General features: G+C 41.1%; 3 protein-coding genes across 14 annotated transcripts in view; 1 reads left to right on the forward strand and 2 right to left on the reverse strand.

Annotated features, from left to right (window-relative positions):
• The window catches only part of MARF1 (meiosis regulator and mRNA stability factor 1), a 27,596-nt gene extending 16,499 nt beyond the window's left edge, over positions 1–11,097 (reverse strand). The window contains exons 1-7 of one of the 5 annotated variants that reach the window (XM_046900648.1): positions 7,960–11,097; positions 6,197–6,404; positions 4,055–4,717; positions 2,949–3,123; positions 2,245–2,471; positions 1,388–1,505; positions 489–661 (exon numbers count right to left, since the gene is read on the reverse strand). In XM_046900648.1, the coding sequence (XP_046756604.1) occupies positions 489–661; positions 1,388–1,505; positions 2,245–2,471; positions 2,949–3,123; positions 4,055–4,717; positions 6,197–6,343 (1,503 nt within the window). In that variant the 5' untranslated portion in view covers positions 6,344–6,404; positions 7,960–11,097. 5 annotated transcript variants of the gene reach the window in all.
• On the forward strand, positions 7,936–25,227 carry NDE1 (nudE neurodevelopment protein 1). 6 transcript variants are annotated; one of them, XM_046900649.1, is made up of 11 exons: positions 7,936–8,122; positions 8,930–9,128; positions 9,285–9,405; positions 15,045–15,172; positions 15,545–15,698; positions 17,916–18,064; positions 18,373–18,509; positions 19,533–19,712; positions 20,174–20,265; positions 21,145–21,281; positions 22,379–25,227. In XM_046900649.1, the coding sequence occupies exons 4-11, from the start codon at positions 15,087–15,089 to the stop codon at positions 22,470–22,472; spliced, it is 1,029 nt and encodes a 342-aa protein (XP_046756605.1). In that variant the 5' UTR covers positions 7,936–8,122; positions 8,930–9,128; positions 9,285–9,405; positions 15,045–15,086; the 3' UTR covers positions 22,473–25,227. The 6 variants fall into 6 exon arrangements, with proteins under 6 accessions (XP_046756605.1, XP_046756606.1, XP_046756607.1 ...); XM_046900650.1 differs by having other exon boundaries at positions 8,997–9,128; XM_046900651.1 differs by having other exon boundaries at positions 9,063–9,128.
• Positions 25,228–25,267: 40 nt separating this feature from the next.
• MYH11 (myosin, heavy chain 11, smooth muscle) overlaps positions 25,268–26,582 on the reverse strand; it is a 56,771-nt gene continuing 55,456 nt past the window's right edge. For 2 of the 3 annotated variants that reach the window (XM_040647321.2, XM_040647320.2), the window contains exon 43: positions 25,931–26,092. Coding sequence is in view for 1 of the 3 variants with exons in the window: in NM_205274.3 (NP_990605.3) it covers positions 25,957–26,092 (136 nt within the window). In the remaining 2 variants the exon portion in view is untranslated. Of the gene's footprint in view, positions 26,093–26,582 lie in introns of all 3 variants that reach the window. The other variant, NM_205274.3, reaches the window with a different exon arrangement.

Consider the following 26,582-nt stretch of genomic DNA (forward strand, 5'->3'; position numbering starts at 1 on the left):
TGTACAAACACAGATAAACACAGTTAAGGAAACCTTTTCTTTCTTTGAAAGAGCTATATGCTAAGCAAAGATAACACAGCAAATCCAGATAGCATTACCGAGAGGAAAAAAGACTAACCCTAAGCCAGTTTCTATTAAGAAAGCATCACAAAGCTATCTTAATCTACTGCTAAGTTCTTACCCTACTTTCTGCCAGTGAAAGAAATGTGTAAGATATGTTACCTAATAAAATATTTAGTGAAAAGCATGTGATCTTGCTGTTGTACTTCAGTAAGATACTTGGTTTTTATTATCTCATTCTTTTATTCTTATAGGTAGAAAGCATACAAATATGCAGTAGTAACTAAGTTACAGACAGAAGTCGAATACGTAGCAAACATGTCCATTATAAAATGAATGCATAGTTTAAGCCTCCTTTCCCTCTAGAATAGAGGAAGATGGATATGACACTTGGAAATGTCTGTTGAATTAAGAACATAAAACCTTACCGGCATTTTCAGTGGTAACCTTGGTGGCAAGTCTGAAATAAACTCTTCAAAACAAACAAGTTCATGAGCATGATGTAAGAGTGCTTCTGAGGCTTGGTTTTTATGTACCAAAATTATCCGAAAACCATGCCGATGTCTCAAGTCACTGAGTTCCAAAGCAAAGTTTACATCCGCTGGGGGAGGAGGGGGGGGGGGACAAGCAAGATAAGAAAGCACATTGGAAAAAGTGCAAATCATGGATTAAACAAACAGAAGCCCAGACTTCACTTGTCAGATTTTACACATAACCAAATACTTCCAATGAAAAAGCACTAACAGCAACAAGACTGCAACAGATGTAATTTAAAACAGCAGTTGCATTCCACCTCAGAGTTGGACTTCCTTACAGTATTAAGGTCTAGCAACCTAGCAGCAAGGTACTTGACTGCTACTGTAGATTTTCATAACAAAGAAATGTTTAGCTTAATACAGATTACAACTTCAGGGAGGAACCCAAAATACACAGCAATTATAGTTGAGTTGCTTGTATATTTAGCTGTTTTATCTGTTGCTACAATACTACGAATAACTCTCCAAATGCTTTAAGTAAGAAGTATTTACTCTTTTTAAGCAGAAACCAATTGTGTCTTCAAGTCCATACTGAATCTGTCTACCATTAAGCATGATTATGAATGTTTATCTAGAGACACTTGACAGATTCCAGTGATAGCTTACTTAAAAGGTCTCATCTTACTGGGCCTACTTTTCCCTTGCTGCCAATAAAATCATTAATTCTAATTAGGCAATTCAGATAAAGCTGGTTCTAAACACTACCGTTAGAAAAGAGAGAGACTGCCACATGCAGAAGTATTACTGAAGAAGAGAACTCTGTGTCAGAGATTAGCACTGCTGGCACTTACTTGACACGAGAACCACAGTGGCAGGTGCAGTGTGTGTATCAGCAAACCTCCTAAGACTCTGTCTAAGTTTGTCATCAGCAGCATTCTTTGCGGTAGCGTTGATGTGTGCAACAGTCACCTGTGGAAATGCAGAGATACTCTCAAGAAAGGCTTGAAGGTGACTTATGCTGGATTAAACTTATTTAAAAAAAAACAACAAAATATTTACTAGCTTTCCCTTGCAGCTTCTGCTGATTTGCAACACATATAGATACCAATTTGCTCTAAAGAGCAGTGAGCTCCACTGCTGGCTGCTCAGCAGTGTCTTGGGGATGACTTCTATTATTCTTTGTTAACAACTTAATTTACATGCTTTGGATATGTTAAGAGTATATGCTACTAATATAAAAATATTTCACAAACTCATTTTTAAACAGATGAGTGACAAGCATGCTAAGTACTCTTATAAATTCATTTTACCTCACAGAAGCATATATTTACAAACAAGCTAATCTTACAGGATAAATCGTCAAACTAATACTATCCAGTAACAAAGAATTTACTATCACATCTGCAAGTTTGTGAGTGAGAGTTTGGGAAGTAGAAACCTGCACAGAAAGAGTCAGATACCAAGAAAAGGTATCGATGAACAAGCAAATTGTTAAGAGATATCCCAATCAATACCACTTGTTTGCAACAGTCCTCATTAACCAATACAATATTCACTAATTGAAGTTAAAACATTTGTTTCCTGGTTAATGCCACTTTCATGGTTTTGAAAGAAAATACAATGAGATAATACTATGTAGAAATACATTTATTACTGAATTAAAATACACGTTCTGAAGTAGTACAATAGGGTAATGCTTTCTTCATACCTGGCAGTTGTTCAGCTCCTGAATAACTTCTTTATTTTCTTTACTAATGTCACACACACAGATGAATTCTGCTTCTCTGTGACCTTTAAAGAACTTCTCACGAATTCTCTGTACAACTGCTACCGCTGAACGGCCAGTGGGCACTGAGCAGTTTTCAATATCCCAGAAGACTCCAATGGGAGGGAGGTTTTCCAGGACTTGGCCTGCTACTGCAACTTCTGGAGACCCTGTACAGGTTTAACACAAGTCATTTTAACCCCCAAATACAAAAAACCCACATCATATCTACACTTAAAAAGGTTATAGAGTAAGTATAAACATTATGCCTTTACTACTGTATCTGTAAAGGGAACAGACACTAGAGTAAGAAAATCTTTTTAAAGCATGGGTAAAGAACTTGTTTTTACACGTAAGTAGAAAAGAAATTCAAATTTAAGAATTCTTTCTCTAGTTTCTAACATCTTAAAAATACAGTTGTCAAAATCTAAACTGCATGCAAACTATGAAGTACATAGGAAGTTAATCAGGTTTTAAAAACAGGTGAATCTAAGTTACAGCGCTGCAAAACACACAAGGTATTATCTATAGTTTAGTCTATAACTTTATAGAAGTTCCCCCCAAAAAACAGTGCAATTTAAGTACTGTTACATTGGGTTCTCTTAAGGAAGACAGCTACTAAGTGCAAGTTTCTAACAAATGTTTACCATATTTCTGTGGTGATTTGCCAAGACTGCTCGCTAGTAGCAAACTCTTCTCATTTCCTGTTCCTTGGGTTCCACAGCCATTACATATTGGGATAGAAACAGGTCCTGTCTGCGTATTTGGTGGAGGAATATTTGGCCAGATTTTGGCAGCATCAACTAGGCTGTTTCTGGTTGGCTGTTGGGACAGTTTCACAAAATTGATATTTAGTAAACACAAACATGTGCTACTTCAGGCTAAAAACATTCAATTCCCCATCTGCAATGAAGGCAGGTTCAAAACTCCTCTAGCAAGTTATTTAACAGCAGTATCAGGGCTGGAAGCATCCTTCATACAGTGGAGTCTTTCCTAGCATACTATGCTCCAGCTTTCCAAATGCAATGAAGGACCTCATTTAACTCCACATATGAAGACACACCATCTTCAAAAGGTGCTAATATATTAAGAAACATCTACCATGTGAAATCAACACAATTAAGAGTGCAAGGCTCAACTCTCACCTTCTCATCAAAACATACTGACTTCACCACTTAATTTTATAAATTTAATGTAGAAATACTTTCATTTCAGTGAACTGGGTTTTCAAGTAACACATCTGGCAAAACTGAGTATTATTTCACTTGAATTTCCTATTACTTCAAGTTCTAAGGAGTACCAGGCTAGTACTGAAGTGTAAGTTACAGGTATGGGATGAGTGAACTAGGACCAAACCAAATAAGGACACCCATAAAGCCTCAGATATTTCACGTTACTTACAAATGCATCCTTACTAATCAGTACACAAAGGCACTCATTAAATGTTATTTAGCCTTTTCTGAATCACCACTGCAGAAAATCTGGAGCTGTCAAGGAGACAACCATCCTTTGAATTCAGTCAAAACTCTGATTACACTGCAGATACACTGTGTATCATCTTCTCATTAAGCTGGATGTTGCTTCAGAAAAAAGAGCTAGCCTGCCAGGGGATTCTACTACAAGTGAACCATGCACCACCAACAAGGAAGATGGAAAGTGAAACCCAAGGAAGTTGGCATTCTGTTCAAGTTTTATCATTTCAACATTAACCATATACCACACTTAATAAACAAAAAATGTGATGTGTACAAACCTTGTTCAAGCAGTCACTGCAGTAGTGAGAGCCCTTTAAACAAACTGAAGGTGCCACACTTAGGTGCAAAGGGCTGGCGCACACATGTGATGTTAGCTCCGACTGTGCAATATGCTCGTCCAAGCGGCCAGTAGCCCCACTTGTGAATTCAGAACAAGGAAAATAGCCAGAAGGTGTGCAGCTCTGAAGGGCTGGGAACTGATGCAGTTTATGCACATTACCATGACAGGACTGGAAATGAAGTTTTCCACAACAGGGCAGATGTTGATAGGAAGATACACTGTTTTCTATGCACATGCCAGGGAATTCACTGGCAATACCTGCCAAATTGCTTCTAGGTGGAGGGTTCTTCAGTGAAGATGCAGAAGGGAAAGCAAATCCTGACCCTACTTGACAAGTAATCGTCCCAGTGCTTTTTGAGTCTAATATTGTGCCAGGGTGAATCACACTACCATCACCAACACCACAATGCATTTGTGGAGTACAAGAGTCAGAGCCATGAGCACAGCAGCTTACTTTCGGGCCAGGAGAAAGCTGTATTTGCTGTTGCTGAAGAGGATGAACATCAGGAAGCGGTACTGCTGGAAATAACTTAGAGCCAGCATTATGAGATGAAGCATCCTTCGATTCTACAACACCTTTCTGGTTCTCCATGTAATCTTTCTGGAAAATGAAGACTCGGTTACATTCAGAAACAATGTTTAAAACAATGTTTTAATGTAAATACTGCGTATTTTGAACTGTTTAAAAATGTTATCTTTACCTCACTGTCTGAACATGTAAAATATCAGCACCAGTTGTAAAATAAAACATGTCAGCCTGAGGTATGTAAGTACCAGTGGGTTTTGGAAAGAAATGAAGAGGTGAAAGCCAAACAGAAACAGGTCTTTAAAAACAGAATTTGAAAAAGCAGGAAACTGTTTGGCTAAGTTTGAGAAATACTGTACAGATACAAAGCAAAGAGAATCTCTAAGAGCCAACCAAATGGATGAAATAAAGTAACAAAAAACCACAGTTTGGAGGTACAAAAGTAATCATCTTTTGATGATTTCGAATAGACTAAGTTTTCAAAGTAATACATTAAAAGACTAAGAGCTCAAAAAATTAGAATCTGTATGAGAAAGAAGACAGAAAACTAAATTTTCATAATAACTATATAATACATAGTATATAATATGCATGCTTTTTGTCTACTCTAAGCTATCAAAATGTACACAAAAAGACTGCAATGAAAACTAAGCAAGGTTATGAGAAGTACCAGAAATGAAAGTCAGTACAGCAAACTGCATACAGCTGTTCCAAGGCTTTCGATTTGTACTTTGAAACAACTTTCACTTCCTGAATTGAACTCTGTGCATTGCCTACAATGTAGTGATGAGGAATGAGTTACTGAAATTTGAAGCCATTACTTTCCTGATGCCCTATTTTATGTACTGAAGAACAGCTTAAAATCTATCACAAAGTATTAATGCACTTAGCTCCAGAATTTAGAGGAGTTCCTCTCCTAGCACCCTCAGCATGAGAGGACAAACATAACTTATGTGTCCACCCATCTCCCCCTTGCCTTTTAACTAAAGACAGGTGGAAAAAGCATGAACATTATTTAATTGCTGGAGCTTGCTTGCTTAAACAGGTGTTAGACTATTACTGCTAACCCTTAGTAATCTATATCTTAAAAGTATAGAACTGTTATAGAACAAATACTTGAAGAAAGGAAACTAGAAATAATTAGACATTCATTAAGAGCAGCATCCAGAACCAATACATATCTAATTCAGAAAACAATAAATCTCTCTCCAAGTCAATAAGATCTGGGAGCACAGAGAGTACTTTCCTCTTCAGCAACAGCTTCATGGAGCTCCCAAGAATCTACCCTATACGCTTACAATATAACTTATACTACTCCAAACATGGGAGTATAGAGTAAAAACAGTCGAGCAAAACTTGCTTTTCACCAAAACTGAAGAGAGCTGTGGACACAACTAAAGGCCTGAAGCTTCCGGGCAGACCTTGTTCCCAGCACAGTAACTGCTGTCTGCTTTTTCTGCCCTCCTATTTGCTTCTCTTAGTCATAACACTGCAGTCAGGTATACCGCTCTGTACCAGTTTGCTAAAAGCATAGCTGATAAACCAAAAAATTACCGTTTTCGCACTACAAGGCAAAGTCTTCTCCGCAGCAGAAAAGCAATTAGAAAGTTTCCAGAGCCATGGTTTAACATCATTCTCTTGTCGCTGAAGCCATCCAAAAGATCTATTACAGAGGTTCTCCGTCCTGTTTCCTTCCATCATACAACCAAACAAAACAGTTCAACATTCTTCCATCCCTCCTTCCTTTCATTCTTTCCACCTGCTAAAGAGAAAAAACATCTCACTTCAGTTAAGGCAGACAAGATCATGGGGGTCTTATGAATGCCACTACATCACACTCCTGCATTATTTATCTCAAACTTAATTATGCATGGGCCATAGCCTTGACTATTCATATCTGTTACAGAAATACTCCTCATGATTTGCTGTACAGGCAAAGTAGTCCAAAGAAAGGCTTGTTTATAGCCCACGGCATTACCTATAAAATCCCAGAAATGCATTGCTGCTGACATGAAACAACTCCCAGAAACTTTCAGGGCACTATCGCAGAAAGAGAAGCCACGGGGTAAGTTTTCAAGACTGGCTCACTGATTACAAACCAGATGAAAGTGAGCTCAGCTGGAAAATTCAGACTGCATATTCATTGTTCTTTCACTCATCTGAAGAGCTACCTGCACTCGCATTAAGCCCACAGCATTTAGTATACAATCTCAGTTTTTAAATCATTAAGATTTACAGGCACTCCCTGTAGTTCTCAGGCAGTTCCATAGCCCCCCTGCATCAGCTCAGCTTTATGGAACCACAAGGCAGAAGGATGTTCCAGCAGAACAATCTACAGTGAGAAATGAAGGCTCCATATCCTCCAACTGTGGGCCACATTGATTAAACTATAGCAGTGTGTTTTTTCACATTTAACATTCACCACAAACCCCGAGGACTATGCCCCATAACACTGGCTTTGCCTCAACATTATTTTTAACCACAAAAACAAATTTCATTTTTCTTCAAAATAAGCAGAAATGTCTATTCATATAATCTGTAAACACTCCAACATAAGCCTAAATACTAAGTTAAAAACTTCCAGAACTCTCGAGTAGGCCACTTTTGAAGTCCGCTAACACCCAACAGAGCCGTTCTGCTTACGAATTAAAGCGCTTCAATATAACAAGCAAACAGGCGGGAGCCAGGCGAGCTCCCCACAGCCGCGCCTCGCCCTCGAGACCCGCAGCCCCGGCAGCCCCCAGCCCAGGGGGCGACACTGAGCCCCGACCGCTGCCTGCTCTCAGGAGAAAGACGCAGCCCGCGGCACTACGGGGCAAACGGCCGCTCCTCCCCGCGGGCAACTCAGTGCCGGGGCCGTTGGGAAGCCCCCCCCCCCAGTAGAGGCGGCTGCAGTTCATGAGGGAAGCGGGCCCCAGCAACCCCGGGCCGCAGCGTTCCACACGGCCTTCCCTGCCGCGGGAGCAGCCCCGAGCGAGCGGGAGCAGCATAGCCCACCCGCTTCGGCCTCCTCCCAGTGCCCCCCCCCGCCTCACCTGAGCCGCCCCCGGCGCCGCCACCCCTCACATTCCGCCGCCACCGCCCTCACACCCCTTTGTTGTCCTCCCTCCCCCGCCGCTGTTCCTTCCGCCGTCAAGAGCCACCGAGCGCCGAAAAGCAGCCCACTGTCGTACAGACGGCTGCCGTAACGCTCCACTCCCTCCTCCTCCCAGCCGAGCCGTGGGCGGTGGCTTTTACACTGCGCGGGTGCGGCGCTGCGAGCGGAGAAGGGAGGGGCGGGGAGGGGAGGAGCTGTGGACCGCGGGTGCCGGAGTTACCTCACGGCGTAGCTGTTTTCTCAGAAGATCGGGACAGAAGTATGGTGCCAATCTCCGTAGCCGGGACTTGTTTCTTAGCACGCAGGGAACCGAGCCTCTTCAGGAGGCGGGGAGCGCTACAGAGCAGGGTGCGGGCCTTCTCAGATGGCGCTGTCTTTGCGGTGTAAGTGACATTGTGATGTTTGGCTAAGTCCTTGTTTTACCTCCGCTTTTACCTAGTGGGTTGCAGCCACCAGCAAAGTTCAGAGTGACAGTGCTCATATCCAAATCCACTTTTTGTGCTGCATTCGATTTTGGTTTGCTGAGCGAGGCGGTGTTGGTAACGAGCTTTTCATCTCTTCATCAGTTTGTCTGCTCAAGGTTCCAAAGGGGTTTTAAAGTCATGAGAATCTCTTCCATTCATAAGCATATGCAAATCCAGTTTTAGGGACTGCAGAGAATTGTGGACCATCTTTACGTACACAGAATTAGCTTTCACTGATGTTAAATGCTTCCTCTTAGTTTGTACGTGGAGTTCCAGTATGTTGCATCTTGTTATAAGTGCCAGTAATTCTCAAAAACATCAGTAGCTTCTGATGGCAGCTGGTGAGCAGAGCACGTTCCAGCCATACAGCTCGTGGTTCTGTGTTCAGTTGCTCAGTTTTTGCAGCAAAGCCAACCTCCTTCTCTGACTTCCGCTAATGGATGTTCCGGCCAGTAAACGACAGCTTATTGTATATGTCATGCATTGTAGATAGCAATAAGCAACACAAATAGGGTGCTGTGACTAGGTCTGTGTTCTGCTGTGTTCACTATCTATTTGATATCCTTAAAGTCTTCCCATTTAGCTAGCAAGCTTTATATTTATCAATAACCAACTGTTGTGACAACTGCTGCAGAGTAACTGCCAATGTCACTATGTTGTCCACTGTCATTCATCAACTGTTTATGTTGTGTTTTGATTTCACTCCATTTAAATATATCTGTTAAGATCTTGCACCAAAGGGTTAAATTTTGGAAATATTAAGCATTGTGGTTAAGCTTCACCATCCCAGCAGTGGTATCACAGAGCCTGGCTGCCGTATCTTCACTCCGTTCCGCCCATCGTGCCGCTTCTCTTACAGTCAGCACATCAAGCTCCACTGATGCTGTCAACACCTAAGGTTGCCTAGGGAACTTCTGTGAAAAAGGTTCGTTGCATTACAGCTGTGCTCTGCTTTTGCCCCTTTCCTTAATGTGTAAACAATGCTTTACCTTTAATGTAAGTTTGATAGCCAAGTCAGCTCTAGCAATTATTCCACTGTAATTATAGAAACTTTCTCTTAATATTTATTGCTTCTGTACAGCAGCACCTCTGAGCCTCTGCTGTCTCTCAGCATCTGCTATGCTGTTTTGGAACCAGACAAGAGGCTAAACAGATTCCTCTAAAATCTCAGAGATTTTGCTTTGCTTTACCAGCATTACAAGGTGAGAACTATTAAAAATGTTCAGGTCTATTTTTGATATCATCTGTGCACTCACAGTATCCTCAGAGAATAAAGCGTTATTTGTCCCTTGCAAACAGTGTATGAATTTTTGAATTGCTGGGGACATAGTATGATGGCACGTGGTTTACTTTCTGTAACTTACCCAGTGTAAACATTCTTGAGCAATGACAACTGCAAATTGCTATTAAATAATCTGTTAAATACTTAATTTAGTTTCCTATTAATAGTTGTATAATAATTTGTCCCCATTTACTTCTGTTGAACATCTGACTTCAAAATACAATTAATATGCTGAATATCTGACCTGAAAGTATAATTGCTTTGCTCACCCTTTTCAACTAAAGCTATGGTAGCTCTGGATGTGTTTCTCTTATAATAACATTCTGCCAGAAAGGCATCCATCGTTGGGTTGCAGCCTAGTTCTCTGCAGCAGTAAGGGCAAGGTGCAGCCAGCTTTGCAGAGTCAGGCTCTGCTCCAGGCCGGGTGCTGCCTCGTTGAAGTAATGAGGTGGAATCAAGGTCCTATGTGTGGATGCCCATGCTCCGGCAGTTAGCACAGCGTACTGTGGGGTGTGCTGAGATGCTCAGTGATGTGTGGGTCGGAGCCTATCTGTACACACGTGTGCTTTGGTTTTGACTCAGGAAACAAACACCAGGCACACCCAGAGACTGGTGTTTGTGGGCTGCTGAGTCGGAACGCAGCTGGGGCACGTGGGAAAGCTCCGCATGGCTCAGCCCTGGAATGGAGGAGGGCATGGCTGGCACGCAGCTCCCTGGTTTCGCTCAGCCCACGGCTGGCCTGGCTCCCACTGCGGTGCCCGGGGCCTGTGAGTGCTGAGCTCACGGCGCAGTGCACACGAGGCAGTGTAATATTTCACAGAGCGCTGTGTCCTTGCGATGCTGGCTGCAGTCACTGGGGCTCGTTCCTGGCTCATAAAAAGGGATTTAATGGAGGAACGCTGACATCACTGCTGCTTTTTCGGAAGAACGCGCCTTGGTAATCACGAAACAAGCCTCGATTGAAGTGTAGCTTCTCTTTTAGAGCATTGCTAGGGAAAACTGATAAACGTTTGAAGTGACAACAGTGTAGAAGGGTGGCAGGTGCCGCCTCAGCCGGAAGGCGCGGCTCTCGCGGGAGGGGCGCGGCGGGGCCGGGTGCGCGGGGCGGGACCTGCCCGGGCCCGGTTTGAAAGTAACGAAAAGTTCCCAAATGCTCCTCGAGCCGCTGATTGGCGGAGAGACAGGGGAGCACGTGACCACCAGCCAATGGGGCGGCGGGAGCGGCCGGGCCGCGCTGAGAGTGTAGCGTCCCTCAGTGTAGGGTTTGGCGGTGACTGTGAGGGATCGCTGCGGATCAGACGGAGCAGGGTGTGCTGTATGTGGAGGTGAGAGCGGTCTGGGGGCGGCGGTCGGGTGCAGGCTGTCCTGGGGTGGGCTTCTGCGGGAAAGGGGCGGCCACGGGAGGCAGGAATGGTACCGTGCCTCCTCTGGGTCCCCTCACGCTAGGCTCCGTCACTATGCTTCGGCGGTCTCCGCGGTGAGGAAAGTGTGGGAGCACAGCCCACTTTCTCGGCTCCGCGCCGGTTCCATGCTCTGAGTGGGAATGGGGAGCCTCGGGACTGTAGCTGCCGACACTGAGGCCGCCGGACCCAGAGAGAACTTCCGAGCGTCCTTGGAAATCGGGCACGCGCGTTAGAGATAGAGCGAAGCGGAGCTGTGGTGGAGCAGGGCCGTGGGCAGAGCAGTGCCCAGCGATAGCAGCGCTCCTCAGCGCGGCCCCTGGCCCGCGGGTGACCTCTGCTCGTTCTCTCTCGCGGTGGTTCTTTTGTCCTGCTTAAACAAAAGGAGAGGGGTACGTGCCATATGAGGCGACCCTTAGCGCAATAGGAAAGCTGCTTTTCAGGAGTGATCAGCAGGCTTTGATTTGTTTTCACAATTAAGAAGAAATGGAGCTTTGTCTTTGCCATGCAGTGTTTATGATAGTGGTTTTCTCCTGGCTTTTCTTAGTCTTTCTTCTCTTTTATTTCTCATTAAAGTAGAATGCGCTCTGACTCTGGCAGTCAGGCAGAGCTATAAAGATGACCAACGTTATTCGCCGAGTTAAAAAGTTCCTTTACTAAAAAGGTCTTTGATATGCAAGGATTGTTTGGTGTTCCTTATTCTGAGACTGAAACAGATTTTAAGTTGAGGTCCCTATGATCTTGAGGACTCTGATTCCCAAACTGAAGGTTCTTCGGTAATTTTAGTTGTGTGACTTTTTTTTTTCCTTTAAGAAATATGCAGTTCTGATGTCACTTGTGTGAAATAACTTCCTGGACCAATTATGCTGAAGCATTTTTCTCATTGCAGAACTCCATTCCCCACCTCTGAATACTTCCTGTATGATGTAGAGGTTTTGTAATGTCTGTAACCAGCACTTGTGCTGCTTGCATGCAGGAAGTCTGGCATCCCAGATGTCTTTTCTGGTTTTGTGAAAACAAGTAAGGTGCAGCGGGCAAGAGCATGCTGGAGCCTGTGACTTTCTCTTGTTTTTTCCACATTTACTTGTCTTTAACAGAATACTGTTAACACTTTCTTCGTGCAGACGCACATTCTTCCCTTTTTGTAGTGACTCTATGCAGTGAAAAATTCCTAATTGGTTTTATTAATTACTTTCCAGTCAGTTTACATGCTGACTTTAAGCTGTTAAAAAAAAAAAAAAAAAGGTAGAGAGGATAGTGGTGGGTGGGAATCACCCTTTCTGATAGCTCTTTAGAGATTTATGATTTTTTTAAAATTATTTTTTTCCTTTTTTTATAGGGGAGCTTTAGTCCCTTGCCCCAAACTTAGATTTTTCAGTTTGTATATTTCATCTTTGATAAACTTGAAAATCCCTCTGAGATAGGATGCAGTGCAGGTCTACAGAGAGAAAACCTAATAGGTTGTCTTCGCATGTTGCAGGCAAAAAAGCATGTGCCTGTGGCATAGGATAGTGGTGGAATAATCTCTGCCTTGTTGTGTCCTCTCTGTGGAATAAGTATAGGTCTACCAGTCTTTCCTATGTTTACAGTTTAACTACCAATTTTAAGTTGTAAGTAGCCTTTAGTAAACTGTAGCCATGAAACAATCTATTCTTAATGGCTGACATAATGAGCATGTCCCTATTTTTTTTATTTCTTTTTTTTTTTTTTACAAGGGCACACTTGTAAAGATGCTGTGCACATCAATTGCTGCTTCTCTGAAAATTACCAAGTTCTGTGGACCTTCTATAATGTTTGTGACTCAGTTAAAGTTCTTCTGTTTGTGACATGTTGTAAGATGCAAATTTGTGCATTCTCACTTTTTCCAAAGTGCAGTGTAAGAAGACAGGTGAGAGCCAGATACAAACCAACAGTAACTGCTTGTTGATTGCAGACCTTTTGGTTCCAAGGGGTTCTTTGAAAGCTTTCAGGAGTAAATCTTACACTTCTTCACCTTGTCTGATTTCTTTCTGTCGACACAGGTAATGGTTTTATTATTATGCTTACATAAGTCAGAAGAAATCCTTTCTTGAGACTTCTGAAGTATATTTTTGTTTATGTAACACAGTCAGGCATATCGTGCGTGGATTCTCTGCTTTTTAAATAAAGAAATTTCCTGTTGTATGAGTGGAGAGAATTAAGCATCCAAAAGGATCTCAGACTTGCTCTTTTGTGTAGTGATTTGACCGCAGCAATGGAAACCAGTCCTTGATTTCTCATTGCATCTACATCACTTCTTTGTGTCTGACTCTCCCTCCTGCCCTTCTTTCTTAAAATAGAATATCTTCTTCTTCACACATTGTCTGGTGAATGTCTGCAGTACCTTAAATGTTAGATGCTCATTAACATCAAAAATACTCTTTTAGCTCACTTAAAAATAGAACAGATGTATAGTGAACTTTCCTATGTAAGGAATGTTAACTGTGCTTGGTCTGGCTTTTCTTGATAAAAGGCAAGGATATTCTTTGGAAAATCACTCCTTACGCATGCTCATTTTCCTCTCTCTCTTTTTTTTTTTTTCTCTGCAGCATGTACTTCTGAAAATATATAAAAGTAGAAGCAACCTTGAGACTTTTTGCTGGAAAGCTCTTCACTTGTTAGAAAGAAGAGATTTAGATTTGTCTAACCAATGTTTCATGCTAAGAAACAGAGTTATAAAACTAAAATTCAATACCTTCTCACCTTTGGCTCCCATTCTAAATAGTGTGATATATGAGATTGGAGTTAATGCTATACATCAAGGTGTGTGGACCCAGCCCACTTAACCGTGACAGCCACTTTTTGTTCATTAACCTCCTGAAAAAATCACAAGCTGTGAAAACAACTTGTGCTTTCCTTCCGCTTGGATATGTAGGAATTGGATTTTTGATTTTTTGATCCAATGCTTTGAGTACTTGAAGCTGTACTCTGCAGTAGAGGGGAGCACAAGTTTGTCTTGGGTGAGGCACCAGATAATTGACTGCCTAAACCAGGTGGTTTTACAGAGCAGAAAGTGTGAATATGGGTTATGAATTTTTTTTCCATAGGTGTAGAATTAGCTGGGAGAACTGTTTCCTCTGTCCTTAGATTTCAGTGATACAATTCAGACAGCTCCCATTGCCGTGAACTGATTGACTTCCTGTCCTTAATCTGTTGAGGCTTCCATTAAATTTGTAGTGCCAATGGAATCTTTGCCTCACTTAAGGTTGCACATGGCAGATTATCCAGAGCTTTAGGACTGATATTTCTCCCTTGTCAAGACTACCTCATATAAAATGATACTTGCTAGTTACCTGCTTATTAGAGTGCATTATGCACATCAGAAGTCATTTAATTATAGTATCTACTTAGTTTTCAAGCAGGAGTTACCAACTTAAGATGCTTGATTTCCCCATGGCTCTCATATGTGTCATTCCTTTTTGGGTCTATGACATGTGCCTGTGCTTATGCTTGCACAAGGACTGCTGGCTGGTCTGGATTGCTCACTGAGTTGCTGCAATCTATCTGCACATCTAGTCTAACCAGATGCTATCCCACTAGAACCTCTGTGGAGCTCTTATCATCTTTTCCCTAGGAATCTCTGGAATTCCCTTCTGCCATGGCTCTCTGAGGTATCCAGATATGTTGTGCCCATCAACCATTTCTAGACTGTGATAGTTCAGGTTTTAAGTCAAGTAGTTTTGTGTACTGTAGTGAGAATTTTTTTTCCCCCATGTTCAGCAGGTATGTCCATATAAAGCTTAGGTACTCCTGCAAGCGTTAATAGGGGAAGCTAGAATCCTGAGTACCTTCTTTGTGTCTTTTTGAAGTTTCTTGTTCAGTGTTTCTCTAGGGCTGTTGAAATCAAACTTAGTTTGGAGGTGTGTCTGAAATATCTTCTTTTTTACCTATGTTCTATGTGCATCTGCACAGCCGTAGCTGAAGTTTGACATTTGGCTCTCTGTGCTGTGTAGTCAGAGGGAAGATGCTTACTGTGGGCAATTTTTGTGTTTTTATTATATCCAGCAGAGTGCTGTTGAGGCTGGTATTTAGTTAGTCTCCAGACATGCACTGCATTCCTGGGAGGAGCAGTGCACCACTGTACAATGAAAAATATAGTTCACTGCTTTAATTCTTAATGCTTGATCCTTTAATTTTTCAGAGCAAAAAATGAAACAGGAGTTTTAAACTCTGAGGACTTGCCATGGAAGACTCAGAAGAACATCACTTCAGCTCAGTTGAAGAGGAAACCAGATACTGGAAAGAGTTGGCTATGAAATACAAGCAATGGTAAGGCAGTGGTTTCATTCCTTGAAGCTGTTTGATAGGATGTATAAGCAGTGCATGCCAAGACAAATAGCTGAACTATCTTGAGTTTACCTCCCTGTGAGGTGCTATGTTGAGCAGCAGCAGTAGCAATGCAGTACCGCATGTTTCAGCATAAACTACATCAGCCCAGAGTCCTTCATGCTTATTTGAGCAGTGAATTAGTGCTGCCGTGACACTGCTGCTTTTGACCCCTTCTCTGGTTTGAGTAGGACTGTCTGTGTTGGAGAGGGGCGTAGAGCTTTCTGTGCTAGCAAGTAGTATTTTCTTCCTCCAGCGTATAAGAAATTGTTTTGATTCATTAAAGTGAATTCTGTTGCTGGAACTGTGTTTTAGTGCTGAGAATATACAGGAGGAACTGTGTGAATTCCAAGAAGGGAGCCGAGAATATGAAGCTGAACTGGAAACTCAGCTGCAGCAAACAGAGTCCAGAAACAGAGATCTTCTTTCAGAAAACAACCGTTTGCGAATAGAACTGGAGTCTGTTAAGGTAAGAGGGATGATACCTACAGTAGCTATGTATCCTAAGCGTGAAGGTGAATGAGACTGATGTGTGCAGATTCAGCTTGGAAAAATTGAGAAGCATCCATCTGTAATCTGCTTAGAAGAGTTCTAAATATCTCAGTGTTGTTTCTGAACCCTTATTAGCAAGTTGTGGCCATGTTTGGGGATAGGTTTGAAACAGGAGAAAATTGTTTGTGACAGAATGTAGAGTAAACATGAATTCAACAGAGCTGATGCTCTGTTTCTTCTCCTGTATACTGAGTGCATTTGTTTATGGCTTTCTTGCTGTCTGCCTTGTGTAAACATAGATAATATTATAGAACAATCAAAATACAAACATTCCAGCTGTTTTGTCACATTATGTAGAACTTAGTTGTTCTAAATGCTTTTTACATTAGTTACTCTAAATGCTTTCTACATATAAATTAGTAATCTGAGTGTATGTTTGTCTCAGCTATTGATGTTCTGTTTCCCAGCCCCAACTTAGTGATTTCCACATCCTTCCCCCCAACACACAATCTTTTTGGCAGTAAAAGCTCTGTGCCTTACTTAACTGCATTTGTTCTGTCACATTGATCTTTGTTCTTGCTCTGTTAGTGTCATAGCAATATTAAATGCTCTGCTTATTGTATGCAGTATTGGCCTATTCTGTTCCCCGTAGTCACATAAACCCATGGAAGCTTATGAGTGAGGAAAAGATCTGTCCGTTCAACAAAAACTTGAAGTTCATTTGGTTAAGGAAAGCGTAGTTTGCTTTCTTCTGCAGTAAGAGCTGAGAGAAAAGGGCAGTGAATGAGTTGAAGCACTTGGGAGTAAAAATAGTAGGAAGTGGCATAAAAATTCTAAAACATAGAGAGTAAATGTTTCAGAAAACCTTACTTAGTTTTCACAGTAGGTAAACTTATAAAAACATTTTCTGCTTGAAATGAACATTTTAACAATTAGTTATTCGTGCAGCCTGAGGATTGCAGTAACAGCCTGCAGTGAAGGAACAGAGGTTCCATTGATGGTCAGATCAGCTGATGGTTTATTACAATTGGCTGAAAACAAAGGCTTGAACCTTGCAGTTCTGGTCTTTTATCTGAATCAATTCAAGAGCGAAGCATTAAACTCATGAAGCTATTGAGCAGCAATGTTAACTGAACCCATCAAGGATTGGTGTCTACATCAAGGTTAACACAAGTCAACTTTATAAGGCCTGCACAATTTGTAGCTTTGAATTTACCAGCTTGCTACTCATTAGAAGCTGGAGTTCAAGTTACCTTTAGTATAAATGAAAATAATACTTTGGAAGGCTTATTTAGAGTGTTGAAAAGCTAGCTAAAAGTAATCTTCTTACAGCTTGTGAGGGCTCTTAAAGCCAATGTGCACCTGTGCTTTCAGGGGTCAGGAATTATGGCAACATATCACCACAGTTAACTAAGTAGAAATTAATAAATTCAGAATGGGTTTCTCTTTCCTTCCTCCTCATCTGTATGTTATATGCACAAAAGCAGCTCTCTTGAGATTATCAGTTGTGATAGGCTATGTGCCATGGTTTTCGAGTTCCAGTATGTGGATTTGTTTTTGGTGACTTCAAGTGTGTTAAATTCTAGATGGATAAGAATGTCAGGAATGGTACTTATCTAGCAATCTTGGAGCTTCAAAAAAAGTCTTTGGCATGTTGAAGTGATCCAGTAGCAAGGTGGTGGAGTGTGATGCTTTTGCTGTCACATGATGCTGACCATGTCTGGAAGTGATAACTGGAGAGAGGTTTGTGCTGGTGAAGTTCAGCCTTCTTCCCCACTGGTGTCTTTTCTAAATATACCCTTATGTACATGCTGTAAAGGAAGACAGCTTGTTCTAGGTTCATGTCTGAAGCCTGTTGCATAGCTGCACCTCAAATGTTTTATAATCAAGAGCTTTGAACCTTCTTTGGGTTAATAAAACCTCAGAAGTAGTGAAGAATCCTGCTGCTTCCTGTAACACCGCTATGTAAGTGTTCTGCATGGATGTTCTTTTTCTTTCTGTTCCTCTTTGATAAAGAGTTACAAGAACTCTTGTCTATTGGCAGCCCAGAAATATTTGAGCAATTGGTTTTGTTGATATTTTACTGAGTGTAAGCAGATAGTTGTAAGTACTTCACAGGATCTTTTTTTTTGCTTCTAAAGGGACTAAGACAATACCAAGTCCCTGATATGCTGTTTTATTTGTCCTTGACTAGGAAAAGTTTGAAATGCAGCATTCAGAATGGTACAGGCAAGTCTCTGCACTGGAAGATGACTTGGCACAGACAAAAGCTATTAAAGATCAACTTCAGAAATACATTCGAGAACTTGAGCAAGCAAATGATGACTTGGAAAGAGCAAAAAGGTGACCGGTCTTCTATGTTTTCTTCCATCTCCTCAGTTCTGTCCTGCAAATGTTGTGCTTTTCAGCACTGCCACTCTGAACTAACCTGAACTAACTATCTACTTAGTTGATGGTTGTGATGAAAGTATTCAAGAAAAATTATAAATGGGATCTTTTCCCTTCTGTTCCTCCAACTGCAGTATTTCATATTCATAAAGCTAAAATTAAACAAAACAAAAAATAATCCTAACCCAAAAGACTTTACCTTCTCTTGGGGAAGAGGGAGTTCCTATATTCCTGGTAATAAAATCTTGTGTACTCTTTTTCAGAGCCGCTATAATGTCTCTTGAGGATTTTGAGCAGCGCCTAAACCAGGCTATTGAAAGAAATGCTTTTCTGGAGAGTGAGCTGGATGAGAAAGAAAACCTTCTGGAGTCTGTGCAACGTCTGAAAGATGAAGCTAGAGGTTCGACAGCAGATCTCCTGTTTTCCCCAGACTGAACTGTTTGTTCAGTCCAATCCATTTATCTTAGAGTTTAACTTTTATATTTGTGTCTTTTAAATCTGCCATCTGAAATGGTGAAGCTTCATGTCTGTCTGCCTCAGACCTTGAACTTGATATAGAGAAGTTTATAGAAGCTAGAGTCTGTTTCAGTCTTCTAAACTGTAGTGATGCTCTGGGGCCTTGAGGTGCCAAGAAGAGCCAGTCCACTAGTGTATGTGCTTTCTGACTTCCTGTAACCTGTGAAGGTCCTCTTTAGCAACCATTAACCTCTGCTGTTTCCTGGCTTGTGAAAACAGGAGTCAGTGAAACACTGATAGAACGGTAAAGCAGGTGGGCTGTGACTGGCTTCCGGTTAGCTTTGACAGTTAGCCTCGTGTGCTAGTTCCTCAATACGTCAGTAAGACTGGAAGTGGAAATGAAGGAGACTGCGCAGATGTGGAGCTGAAGAAACACTTCCAACTCTGCTAAGATTCTGTGACCTTGAGTGGTTTGCACTAGCTACAGTTAGACTGTGGGACAGGAGTTCTCTGTTGCTGGGCTAGATAGTGGTGGTTTCCACTTGGCCTTAGCCTAGGCTTCCTTGATATGGATACCAAGGTAGAAGGGGAAGCACTGCAATAGGTAGGAATAATTGGATCTCAATCTGTTAGGGAGCTAGGATGTAGCCAAGATACTTTAAATTGCAGAGCCTCAGTCTTGATGTGCCTCTGCATAGTAGTCTGTAACATCTGAAAGTATTAATTCCTTGCCTCAAAGAAAGCCACATGAAAGGGTCTAAAGCTTAAATTTGGATAACAGCAACTGAACTAATACTGTAAAAACAACTTGAGCTGCAATCTCAGAGAAGCCTTTAGTATTTACAAGGATAAGTGATTTTGTTCCACTGGTAGAGGTGAAGTATCTTATTAGCAAAATAAACTTTCTCAAATGCTTTTTATCTTAGTGAATACTGATTCTAAAGACATTGTGCTGCTTCCCTCACAGATCTACGACAAGAGCTTGCAGTGCAGCAGAAACAGGAGAAACCCAAAACACCAATGCGAACTAGCCTGGAAACAGAAAGAACAGACACTGCAGTTCAAGCATCCTTATCTTTGCCTTCAACTCCCTCTCTGCACCGAGCACCCAACATCAACATACCCACCCCTGCAACATTTAGGAGAGGTGTGTGAAAGAGAATGAGCACAGCAATGCTATGTCATTCCCTTGTTTTCACCATAGATTCTGGCTACAGGAGAAATTGGAAAATAGAACTCTCACTTCCTTGAAAAAGGATTGAAAGATTTCTTGTAAAATGAAATGATGGCCCCCTCTGAGAACACACTTTTGGTCCTGCTGCAGTAATAGGGATGTGGAGTAGGCTGGTAAAACAAATCACTAGAAATTTATACCATGGCTTATTTAGAGACTTCAGTTTAGGACTTAGTAACTTGAGCTATCTCAGGGAGTCAGTGCTTCATATTTCTAGTGGACGTGAAGGATTTGAAGGTCAGATACAGAAAGGTGAAGGTACTAACGTTTCATCTGCTCTATATGCTGGGCAGTCTTCTGATTTTGTCAAAGTGGGTTTTCTGTTTGTTTCTCTGTTTTTAAACAAAGAGTAATGTATTCAACATGCCCTGTAGGTTTTGAGGACAGTTACTGTGCAACCCCTCTCACACCTGCTGCCAGAATATCTGCACTTAACATCATGGGAGACTTGCTGCGAAAAGTAGGGGTAAGTGTTTACTTGATAGCCAAAGTTCTTGAAAAGAAGGAGCTGTCTAAGACTGTAGCCAGGATTGAATATCTGCACTGGTGCTCAAACAAGACTGGAAAGACCATCTCAGCAAGCAAGTTAGTTAAGCGTGGCCTTGAAATTTGGCCTTGATTCTGTACATTTCTGAACAATCCTGAAACAAATGAGACCCATCTCTGCTTTTCTGAGATGTTATACATGTGTGGAGTCCTGATCTCTTTTCCTCTCCGAACTTCTGAAAGAGTGTGTGCAGAAAAAGACAGACTGGCATGAGTAAATGATGAGGGAATCTGTTCTGTTGGAGGGCAGAGAAGAAAGCAGGCTGATGCCTGCTGTCCAGTGGCTTCTGTTAAAGTTTTCATTAATACTCCGGTTGTGTTTTTAAGTAGGACCTAATGCCTTGATGAGCTAATGCTGTGTAGTTTGACATTTAAAATAGTGCTGATGCTGGGAAAGTTATCACATAACTTCCTTCTGTCTTTTCCCTCACGCTCCAGTTCTTGTTGTGTTGGCACAAGCATTTGTATGACTTGATGGGCTGACTTGTGGAACTAATACAGCAGAAAGTTATCTTTGTGGTGAAGGTGGAACCATCTAGGAAAGGAGCATGTGGTAGAGAGTAGGGTATCAGTGGCTCTGGTGTACCACACAGTACACACAGCCTAACCTAAGTTTAGGGAAGTAGATAGTTCAGATGAACATTTAGTGATATTAAATACATATGTATACAGCATTGATGTCAAGAATCCACAGGTTCCTCTACTGGACAACTCATTTTCAAGCGAACTAAAAAACTAGTGCAATTTTTGTGTCAAAATTACATCCTGTGACATTGTACGTTACCTGTCTTTACCTCAGGCTTTGGAGTCCAAACTTGCCTCCTGCCGAAACTTTGTGTATGACCAGTCTCCAGACAGAACCACAGTGTCCATGTACATGAATAGAGATGCCCTTGAAACACGCATGAGTCCTCACCAGCCTCTCTGTGATACAGGGTTAGTGCCATTCTCAGCTGTTTTGTCTTAGAACCCTTTGACTGGTACTGTTCTGTTTCTTGTTTGTTCTTTATTTTGGTAGAGCAAGACCTGTTTCCGAAAGGTAGGAAACTTAGTTATTCAAGATTGATTTCCATGTTTCAGATCAGTTTAAAAATTGTAATCACAAGCTGTTGAAATCTGAAGACTAGCTGTGATCAAGTTCAAATTCAAAGCAATTGTAACACATTATAATAAAACCAGTGTTTAAATGTGAGCAAGTACAACTGAGGAAGTTCGTGCTTATTGGCTTGGTTTGGTTATGCTTTGTTCTTGTGCAATGATGAATCAGCAACATTTTGGCATATGGGGATTTCTCTTATCACAGTTAGGATTTTTATCCATATGAGAGTTGGGGGGTGGGAGGAAGCGAATAATGAATTGACTCATTTGAATGCTTTATGGTTGCTAAGATGTATTTCCAGGGAGCAACTGTCAAAAGCTATTACCTACTGAACTGGTCATCTCTTTCCTCCCACTCCCAAATACGAAAAATTTATAAGTTTATTGCAAATTAGAGTTCAGTACCTAAGCCATGAAATCTTGTATGGGGTGGGTTTTTTTTTTTTTTTTTTCCCAAGTTTCCTGGCTGTTTATAGTACAGATTATTGCAGATGCAACTGTTCAGCCAGACCCTTAATCTGGGAATACGCGCTTGTCCTGTTAAACAATGCCCAAAGTTGTCACGTGGAAAGAATGTTCCATGTAGTACTTGCTATTGCAGCCTGGGGAGAAACCTACAAGAAAGCCTCAAGGGCCATACATTTGCATATTCCTATAGGTGATTACATATCCATTACTGTAATATAAGAACTGAAATTCTAACTCCTGTAAAATCTAGCCTCTCACTACTCAAAGGGAAATGGAACCTTGTTTTACAGTGGACAACTTAGCCTAGTGAAGTAACAAGCTCACTTGATATTCAGACCATTGTTTTGTTTTTTTTTAATCTGTTGGCTTTTCTGGCTTAGTGTTGCATTCTTGCAAATGATCAGTTACTGTGATTGAGATGGTAAAACTGAGCAAGAAGTGCTCTAAATTCTGCTTTGTATTTGCAGGTTGGTGAAACGCCTGGAGTTTGGAACAAGACCTTCAAGTACTCCAGGACCAATGAGCCATCCTTCACAAAGTGTTGTTAAGATGCTGCTATGAAAAGGAAAAATAAAATCTTATGTACATATAACTTGAATATCAATAGGCAACCAGACAGAAGTGTAAGAGTAGTTGAGGCCTGAAAAAGGAACTACTGTTGATAATGGCATCTTATGGCTTTGCCCTTCTGGCTTCTATGCTGAGTTGTGTGCGTGGTGTGATGAAGCAATGTTGCCTAGCAGCACAGGACATAAAATTGCTTCCTGTATTCACTGCTGTGAATAACTCCTGCTTTGACACTGCCAGTTAAAGCTATCGTCGCTTTACCTACAGCAGGTTCCCAGTGCAACTCTTTAGGTTTTGGCTTTTGGTGTTAATAAAATTGCCCATGATTTCTGGCTTTCTGGTGCAGTCACTGAAGTTAGAGAAGTGGTTGTAGGTAGAAACAGGTGTATTTCTGTGGAGAAACAGTTTAGTTCTTTGTAGGTTGCTTGCTGGTCAGAATCTCGTGGTGAAGCTCTGTAAGCAATGATTTACCTTGTAGAGCAGATAACAGTTAAAAGGTGAGGAATGCTTAATACTTCTGGTACTCAGGAGATCCCAGATGGTAGAGAACTTTGCCCTGGATTAGCCTGTAGATATGCTTTTGCTATATTGTGGCCTATAGATCCTGGCTGTTGATTGAGTTTCTAGTTCTAACATATTAATAAGTGGGTTTTACTACTTTCCAAACCTCCCTTTATTAATGTGCCTTGGGTATTTGTGAATTTATGTTATTTTATCTTTCTTTTTAATGAGAATGTTTCAGCTCTTACTAACTTAGCAATGTTTTTAGCTTGAAAAGTACTTTCTGCTGACCAAGTATGTCAGAATAGTGAATTATTTTTTTAAGTTGGCATATTTCCCCTACAGAAATACACTACTTTTTTTTTTTTAATGAAGTACACTTACAGTATTAATACACGTTAGAGAAGCTTGCACTTATGAAAGCAATAGTGGGTAAACATTTTTATATCTGGGGAGAGAGGGAGAAATTTACGTGATAAAATGTATAATTTTTTTTAATGATGTGAAAACAACTACTGATGCATCTATTTCTCTGGAATAGGAAATAACCACAGGCCATTCCCATTATTCAAGCCATCTACAAAGTTGGCTTAACTAGGGAGCAGAATAAAGCTTATTTTGAGTGCTAATTATTCATTTTGAATTTTTTTTGCAAGTTGTCATGCTTACTGCATAAGTATTTGCCATCAGTTTCTTTGCTGCTTCTTATTAATGAAGCCTAAAGAGACATTGTTTGCTGAAATTATATGCAGATTCTTCTATGTTTCTTTCTTGTTCTCATGGTTTCCTACTCTAAGGAATGTTACTGCCATAGCTAATGATGCCTTTAGGATTTTCACAGTGCTTGGCGTTATTCTCTTAAAATCTTGAACTGAAGCTATAATCTGTTTTAGCATTTTTGTCCTCTTCTGTCACACAGAGCTGGCACTCTTTTCTTAAACATAGGGAGCTAAAGCATGAGCTACTTTGTTAGTTGTGCTGTCACGTGATCTCAGTGGACTGTGTAGCCTGATCACTCAAGACGAGTTTTCTGTATGATGTTGTCAGAATTTGCCTGCTTAGTGAGCAGGTTGACTTCTGTTCAGACTGGGAGTCAGCAGTGATGTAAGGTAGAGACTTAAAAAGTCAGGGCTTTGCTGGAGCCATGGATTTGAAGTGGCTACTGATAGTATACTCTACAGATACATATTTTTAATGTGGCTACAGATGTTATCAGGCTATAGGTGGGTATGCTATTGAGAACTGTCAAAACAATATAATGCAGATCAGTTGCCTCTGTAATGATGCATCTGTTGACAGAGGAACTGTAGTTTGGTGTTATGAGCTAACCTTGGTAGGCAGCTAACATCATACAGCTGCATACTTGCTTCGCATATCCAGGGGGACAGGGAAAGAATTGGAAGGTAAAAGTTCAAGGAAAAAAACTGCTTTTATGTGTTGAGACCAAGACAGTTTAATAGGTAAAGCAAAAGCTGTGTCTGCAAGGAAGGCAAAATAAGGAATTTATTCATTACTTTCTATTCAAGATGCTATGGAGAAAACTAACTCTGTCCCAGCCGAAACCAGCAATTAGGATACTTGCAGAAAAGTTCTTTCTGCAGTGTCACAAAGAAAAAAAATACTCACTTGAGCTTATTTTGCTTTGCAGAACAGGGACTAGAACCTAAGTTTCTCAAGTGGTAGGTAGTGCTTTAACCGCTGGACTGTTCGGCTTGTGAGTTATCCAGGTGAAGTCCTTTCAGAAGGGCATGATGTTCAATTTACAAGTTCTAATCCAAGTACTGGTGCGTAAGACCATTTTTTTGAAGTCTGACTTCCTCCATCTCCTTGTTTGCACATGTGCAGACTTACCAGCTTAATAGCAGTTCTTGAACATGTTGACAGAGCTATGCTTCTTGACTGACTCTACAATCAAAAGCTTTCATCCCTTCATCAGCTTGTCATCGTAATCACTCTGAATGGATTCTTACTTAAGCTCTTCCTTTTCTATTTGCTCAAAAAAGAGTATTATTTGGGGTGTGAATCTGCTGGCTGAATGGTTTCTGCTCTGAAGCTGTCATGTTCATGATCTTTGTGCCTTGTGGAATAATTATTAGTTTTAGAAGGTGATCATCAGCAGTAAGGATGGATGCTTTTGCATGGTTTGCTCTTCCTGTAGTCAACACTGCTTTAAGGTTAATCTGCAGTACAATGTAAGACATCAAGGAAGCTCTCTGTACTCAGTTCAGAGTAAATCCCCCTGACTTTACAGTGTGTATGCACGTGTCTTCTTTCAAAAGCAATCACTTAGAAGATATCCGTTTTTCATTCTAGCAGTTACAGTTGACATTCTCAGAAAGATATTAGAGTTGTAAAGAAGTTGTATTGCATCTCCCATTCCCTTCATGTACGTTGTATTGCACCCAAGTGACACCTTCACACAAGAATATTGGAGTGGTTTTTATAGACTTTTATTAGTGTGTAAGCACATCCATGGTGCATATAAAACTGTAACAGTTGATTTAATTTGAACAAATGATATTTTATTTTTCAGTATGTGATTAAAAAGGCACTTCCACCTTGTGAATGGTGCATCAGGGGTGTAGTAAGCAGGAAAAAAAAATACTATATTGAATACTTAAGACAAAATGAAAGTTTAAGAAAAGATTAACTGACCAATGCCTTTTTTTTTCCTGCAACAGTCCTACAAATCCTTTGTAAACTTCAGTTCACTGAGATTTAAATTGAACTACTGGAACTCACTTTCTGGAAGATTCTTCGTGAATTACTCTGAATTTATAACAAAACTTTTCAAAAAACATTTCATGAAGAAAGTTCTGGAGTACTTTTATCATGAACCTATACATTGGAGACAAGGCAGTTGTGCTTTCATCATCATCAGAGGAGTGGGTGTGTGTGACCTTGACACTAAGAGTAGACTTAAACAGTGCTAAATATCATCCTCCCTCCCCTTGCTGCAGTGCAATTTTAAGCGTGTTTATTCACTGGCTTTTCCATTGAAATCTCCATCTCTTCCATCAATTTCTTCTTCACCTCCATCTGTTGCATTCTCAATTACTCTTCTGCCTCCAGATCTGCGTGGTGGGGCAAAAGATACTGGTTCATTTCCCCTCCTGCAGTAACAAAATAAAAAATAAAATCAGATGTTAGGTCATTTACAGCCCTCACAAACAAGCATAGAGTTTTGTAACAGTACCCGTGGGCCTGAGGTTTTTAAAAGCGAAACAGCCAAGAGCTGTGGGCACCTAATATAGTTGTCTTCTCTGTAGCATCTAAAGCTAACATGTGGACAGGTTGAGACTTCCACTTGCTTGGAACTGTGATGGGATTCCTGTTCTTGTCCTTGAAGTCTATTCTAAATTGTTTCATCTGATCCAAATGCCCTGTTCTTTCTTTCATTTTTTCTGTTTTTTTGTTTTTTTTTCCCTATGAGACTACAACTGAGTGTGCTTAGAAGGGATTGGGAAAAGGGAATTGCTTATCCCCACATCATCAGTGGAGCACTGATCCTGCCTTTCTCAAAGATCAGTGGGTGTTTTCTGATCCCACAGTCAGGCTGTGTTGGTCAGAGTACCACAGGTGCTGTGACGTGGCATTCTAGGC

This window comes from Gallus gallus, chromosome 14 (genome assembly GCF_016699485.2).
Source record: "Gallus gallus isolate bGalGal1 chromosome 14, bGalGal1.mat.broiler.GRCg7b, whole genome shotgun sequence".
Lineage (NCBI taxonomy): Eukaryota > Metazoa > Chordata > Aves > Galliformes > Phasianidae > Gallus > Gallus gallus.

Excerpts from the sequence above, each read along its gene's own strand:
- NDE1 (XM_046900649.1), top strand. The coding sequence starts at position 15,087 with ATGGAAGACTCAGAAGAACATCACTTCAGCTCAGTTGAAGAGGAAACC. Across the intron at positions 18,065-18,372 it reads GACTTGGAAAGAGCAAAAAG|AGCCGCTATAATGTCTCTTG; the intron begins GTGACCGGTCTT and ends ACTCTTTTTCAG. Across the intron at positions 19,713-20,173 it reads CCCTGCAACATTTAGGAGAG|GTTTTGAGGACAGTTACTGT; the intron begins GTGTGTGAAAGA and ends CATGCCCTGTAG.